Raw genomic sequence first — 6398 nt, 5'->3', positions numbered from 1 at the left:
CAGCTGAAAAAATCATGTTTGAGTGTAAATGCAGTTTTCAATTAATTCCCCGCTCAAAAGTTCTTGTCTCTTACGCTGATTTCTTCCTTTAACATTGTGAAGCTCTACTTAGAACCTTCTTAAGATCCAATAGTGCAAAATGCAAATTCTTGCAATTTTTTAACTGGTCTTAAGATTTTAATCAAGAGTGTACCTTGGTGTCTTGGATGATGACTGCTTTAATTTTCAGTCCCATATTAATAATCTTGTGAAGAAACTTAAGCTTCATCTTGTCAGGATTTGGGATTTTGGCCGTCTGTCTTTGTGTTTTATTTGTTAGTTTGTGTTGGTGTTAATGTTTTATTCCTTAGTTTTTGTGAGTTTTGGTTTTTGTCCCTCGTGTGTGTGCTCATTGGCTGCGTCTGCAACACAAACAACAACAACAACAACAACAGCTTCTGAGCAGGAAAGATTAAACAGGATGAGAAAGGGATGGAAGAAAAGGAGCAGAGAGAGAAAAGAGACATTTGTAGACGAAACAGCCAAGCTGTTCACAAACACACACACAATCCTCAGTTTTCTGCCACGCCCATCTCCACCTGTCAGCCCTGATTATCATTCCACCTGTGTCCTCTTATCCTAATTACTCAGTGTTTAAAAACCCGGTCATCTCTCCCCCACTCTGCTGGATCATTGCTCTTGTTTCCTTGTTGTATGTTCTGCTCCACGCCTTATTTTATGTTGAAACTTAGTGTTTGATTTTGCTGCCACATCAGTATTTTTGCTTATTTTTATTTTAATAAATTAGTTTTCTTTACGGTAGGAGTCTGCTCTCTGGGTTCGCCTCCTTCCCCACCCTGCCTGACCAAATGCTGCGGTGTGGAGAGGTCTGTACACAGCAGCATATTAAGGGATGCAGTAAACCTTTTATTTAAACCAGTGTTACTCATTCTGATGTTTAAAGTTCCTTTTTACTCTTTTATCTTCTCTGCTGAAGTGAAATATTTCCTGAAACAAAGAGGGACTAACATCAGTTGTGTGTTTATCTTAATGCAACACTGATGTCCACAAACAGGGATTATACCTGTGATCTAATCTGGGCATTTCAGATTTTAAACACATCATATCTTCATTTCACAGGTAAAGTTCTTCTGCAGAAACAAACATGAACCCAACAGATAAAGTCCAGAACAGGGAGGCAGTTATTAATGCAGCCGTTTACGGAGTTTGGATTAATTCTCTAATGAGTACAAAATGTGTCCTTAACCAGAGTTTGGGTAAAAACTAAACTCTAAGTTACAATAAATGATTGAATAAACCAAATATATGTGAAAAAAGGCCAACAGCTGCGGAAGCTGGAGCAGCTAAAACCCGTCTAAAGTTAGCTTAGAAATGATCCAAATGTCCATCAATCATCAGAATCTGTTTTATCTCACATGAGTCTGTTCCACAAACTCACCTGCAGAAACAAGCGATGTAAAGACGACCGACAGCAGAGTCAGCAGCTGTGACGCAGTTCTAAAAGCAGCCATTTCCTCGTTGTTTTGGACGACCAGTTTGATGTTTAGGTCGGTTTAATTTAGCCAGGATCACAGGATGTACCATAAAACCAGAATTTAACTGAACACTAAACCCTTCAAAAGTTTCTCTAGCTATAGTGTGGATTAACACGAGGCTCTCGTCTCACACTGGCTGAGACTCAAGGGCCTGGTCCCGATCCTCGCCGTCCACCCTTTGACTCAGGATGGAGGACGAGGATTGGGACCGGGTCACCGCTTCTTTCAACAGCCAGAAGAAAATGTAGTTTAGCGCCACACAACAATTTTAAACATTTTTTATGTAAAAACTGGATTTTGGTCCACAGCATATAACTAAACCAGATCTTTGGTAATATATTAAGTTTTTTGTTGTTGTAAATAATTAGCAACTAAAAAAAGCAGCTTTATGAATTTATGAGAAGTTGTTTCCATTGAGAGTTTAATTACTGTGGGCTCCATTTCTAATGAGGGAACCGACCCGTTGGATGTGAGCAGAGACAGATGAAGACAGTCTGAGGACACAGCGGGACACCAGATGAAGACAGTCTGAGGACACAGCGGGACACCAGATGAAGACAGTCTGAGGACACAGCGGGACACCAGAACCACCAGCGTAGAACTTCTCAGCTCTTAGTGAAGTTTAGGTGGAGTTAAGAGGAGAAAACCAGCTTTGTTGAACATTTGAGCCGAGCCACACTCAGGCTGTGTTCCTGATGACTCTCAGCTACTACCACACCATCTGGAAACCTGACGGCATTATGTCTGCTGACTTTCATTAGCTGTGGCGGCCATCTTCAAGCAAACATTAATCAGTTGTAGAGGAACTTTCTGTAAAGCCAACGATTACTTTCTGAAAGTTTATTAATGCTTATCCAGGAGGTAAAAAGAGATATTTTGCTAACAGACAAACACGAACAATCACCTGATCTCAATGATGTATTTTCTCTAGATGTGCTATCAGGTGACTTTGGCCGCCATCTTAAGGAAGTCCTGTAGTTCTTTGACATTGTGCTGCGTTCGCTGCACCGATCATTGAGGGTCAGAGAGCTGACAGCAGAACGTTTCATCCTTAAGGGATTTTTTATAATAATTATTCTATGAATCTGATCTGTGAGGAGCTCAAAGCTGGAATCATCTGCAGGTTGGTCGTTAAATGAGACGTCCTGATGTCTAATACATGAACATCAGGAGGTTTATTATATTACAGTTTATTATATTACAGGTGATCCTTTATCCTACACAAAACACATTCAGGTGACCCTGGAGACGATGTTTATTATTGTAACTTAAAGTTAAATACATTTTTACAAGTTTAATTTTTTGTATTTAAAGTTTTGTATGAGTCCATTTTAATTATGCAGCTGGTAGAACTTAGAAGGTATCAGGAGATCAACAGTGACTTTAATTCCGTTTAAAATGTGTTTATTTTCATTTAACAGGTTAGAATCACCAGGCTGATGGCTCTGAAAGACTCAATGATCTCCAGATGTTTCCAGCTGTGCTCCCGGACCTCTGATCATGTCCTTCAGGCAGCAAACTGAGTTCGATGGAGACTCAGCAGAGGAAACAAAAGAATCTCTTATTAAATGTTAAACCACGCTTTAAACTTACTGCTGTTTAATAAACTATGAATTAACAGAATAAGTTTAACTTGATGTCATGTTTTATTCTTACAGGTCCTTCAGTGTTTTTGAGCGTTTAACCAGATTAGATCAGAAGTTCTTATTAGCTGAAGCTTCTTGTTAACAAGTTGAGCCAGGACCTTTTGGAGCTGTGAGATGGAAAACATATTTTAATTCAACCAGTGAAGATGCAGGTTTATTTTATATTATTTTCATCCCAGCAACAACTCAATGACGCGTAGCAATGAAATCAGTATTTCCCCCGTAGTCCTTTAAGCTTGTGACCTCATTGATGACACGTCCTGAAGTGAAGAAACAAACCCAAACAAACCCAGGTGATCAGGAGTCACAGACGGCACCAGTTTAACCCTCGGTGTTGGTTCTGCTCTTCAGGGTTCTTTATGCAGGGATCTGCTATAATAAACACAACACAACACTCCAGCAGTGTGTGACAACTGCATGCATGGATCTCCACCAGTTTCCTTTCCTGCTCGGCTGGGGGAGCAGTGAGAGTGCCTGAAGGACCTCTCACATGCAGCTGAGGTGGCTCCTCCCACTCTTCATCATGTTACCTGTAATAATAATCAGTTAGTGAGGAGTCTGGATTGTGGGCTCCTGGTGCTGCAGGACCTGAGGGACAGTTTCTCTGTTGTGTGGCGTTGCATCATATTATTATTTAAATGGTATAAAGTGATGCTATCTGCAACAAAGCCACATAGTTCACTGACTTGATGTTTAGTTAAGTTGAAGGCTGGTTCGCAGGCAGAGTTATTTAAAGTTACAAACTGTGAGCTCATTTCAGTGAAAAGTTGACCGTTTTACATTTAGCTGCTTCTGTTTCCAGAGCTTTCCTGCTGCCCAGTGTAACCCAGGGTAAAACAAATCCCGCCTTTGCTGCTCCATTGGTTAGAGTGACCGTCAGTCACACAGGGCATGCAGCCAATTAACACACCTTTTAGGCTCGCTCCAGCTTTCCCAGGCAGGTGTGAGGGGGAGAGCTGGAGACAAGAATTATTATGTTAGGCATTTTTTAACTTACAATATAAAAATCATGTAGATCTGAACATCCGGTGAGCTTGGAGCCATGAAGCTGTCGTGCACTGAACTATAAATAGGAATTGGTGAGTAGTGAACACAATGTTGTTTGTTTGTTGAGCATGTTGATGGTGGTAGCCAATGTTCATTGTTGATCATCAATTGTCATATGACCTAACTTCTTAAATTCAATATGTGTTTAAGATCATGAGATAAATGTTATTTTTATTTTGTCTGAAAGATTAGATTTAGGATATAATTGCATTTATTTCTGTATGCAACTGAAAAAAGTCTAGTTAACTAGCAGGCTGGTAACTTACTGGTCCTGTTTATTTTAATACAGGCCAGGTGAGCCTTTTTAGGGTTAAAGGATGGCGAGCGTCTGAGAACTGGCTGGGGCCAGGAGAACCTGAGATTCACTCCATACTGGTCTGGTAGGAGGCTGATGGTCTGTAGCATTCAGACACACAATCCATTATTCATGTCTTCATCTGTAAACGACTTGCGCTTGGACATCATCTCAAATATCTGGACAATTCAACTCAGGACTTTTTGAATGTGTGTCGGTCAGACACTGTGCTGACCAGTGGGGAAATTTCAGACTGTGCACAAATGTATGGAAGAGCTACTGCAGTACTGTGTATATTTGTTTTGTATTTATTATTTTGGTTTCTATGCATGTTGTCTTGTGGTGGTCATCTTAATTTTCTCTTTAAAAAACATGGTATTGAAACCAGTTATTCTTTTGTATTGTCTATTGATTACTGACAACAGCTCCAGTAGACGAATTTAGTCTTCTGATATTTTCCATCTAATCTTTAGTATATTAAATAGTGTTAATAGGGACAGGACATCAACCAAGGGACAGAGGGACAGGACATCAACCAAGGGACAGGACGCATGAGCACCGGCCAAACTGGACCTGTCCCGGGCCTCCTGGTTAACCTCTGGGACAAACAACAAAATGAACAGAGAGAAAGACGTTAGAAGAAGAACAATCCTCCTCATCATCATCAGAGCTGCTGCAGAGTGATGAAGAAACAGTCAGCAGGTGGAGACAGATCATCACATTTTCACTCCTCCTCGCCTGATTCGTGTCTGAAAACATAAAACCTGGTTTGTCAGCATCAGCCTGAACTAAGAGCTGAAACTTGTCCTGATTTGATCAGAGAATCTTCATGAGTTTGAGGAAGGACTTCAGGTCTGAAAGGTGAGAAGGTGTCAATAATCTCCTCCTCAGAGGAAACTCATGATGCTAAAGATGAGAGAAAACTGTTTGCCTAAAGGTCAGAATCTGACAGGAGAACTCCCTGAAGACGGACTCATTAGATGAAGACAGGCTTCATTTCACCTCAGTTCTTTAATTTAAAGACTGTTTCATGTCAAACTGACCTGCTGGTTTTATCATAGGAGGTTCTGATGGAACCACAGATCAGAACCATTCTGGGTCCAAAACAAGCTCTTTCAGGCTTCAACCTGATGATTTTCTTCATGATTATATCAACTTAATCACCTAAAGACTGTTTATGATCTTTACACACTTCCTGCTGTCTTATTTTATAAAGTTAGAATCATTAAAAACACAACTCCTCCTTTAACGGCTCCAGGTGGACTTTAACATGGACGGTGGGCTCAGATTCGTTGTTCTGTCTTTGACTGAAGCAGCTGCAGGTAAAATGGTGTCATGACCACAAACTCCTCCTTCCTTCTCATTACAGTCAGGTCAAAGGTCAAAGGCAGACTTTAATCCTGTCTGATTCCAACCTGCAAACAAACCTTTTTATCAGCAAATACAGAAATAAAGACGTCATCATGTCTGTGTTGAGCTGAAAGCACTTCCTGCTTCAGAGGGAGAACGTGGCGCAGTTAGGAAAGAACAACAAACCCACCCTCAGGATGTTCTCAGAGGACAGAACCCCCACCCTGCAGGATGTTCTGAGGACAGAACCCCCACCCTGCAGGATGTTCTCAGACTGTCAGAACCCCCACCCTCAGGATGTTCTCAGACTGTCAGAACCCCCACCCTGCAGGATGTTCTCTGAGGACAGAACCCCCACCCTGCAGGATGTTCTGAGGACAGAACCCCCACCCTGCAGGATGTTCTCTGAGGTCAGAACCCCCACCCTGCAGGATGTTCTGAATCTGTCAGAACCCCCACCCTGCAGGATGTTCTCTGAGGACAGAACCCCCACCCTGCAGGATGTTCTGAGGACAGAACCCCCAC

The 6398-nt window shown here is 41.5% G+C and overlaps 1 protein-coding gene across 1 annotated transcript in view; it reads left to right on the top strand.

The window, feature by feature from the left end:
* Nucleotides 1-3133, top strand: part of LOC108228307 (programmed cell death 1 ligand 1-like) — a 15621-nt gene extending 12488 nt beyond the window's left edge. The window contains exon 3 of the mRNA XM_037976627.1: nt 2957-3133. Coding sequence (XP_037832555.1) covers nt 2957-2961 — 5 coding nt within the window. The 3' untranslated portion in view covers nt 2962-3133. The remainder of the gene's footprint in view (nt 1-2956) is intronic.
* The last annotated feature ends 3265 nt before the right edge of the window (nt 3134-6398 follow it).

The sequence above is a fragment of the Kryptolebias marmoratus genome, linkage group LG7 (assembly GCF_001649575.2).
Source record: "Kryptolebias marmoratus isolate JLee-2015 linkage group LG7, ASM164957v2, whole genome shotgun sequence".
In the NCBI taxonomy this organism is placed as follows: Eukaryota; Metazoa; Chordata; class Actinopteri; order Cyprinodontiformes; family Rivulidae; genus Kryptolebias; species Kryptolebias marmoratus.
Note: the sequence above shows the minus strand (reverse complement) of the source record. Positions and strands in the feature narration are given on the sequence as shown.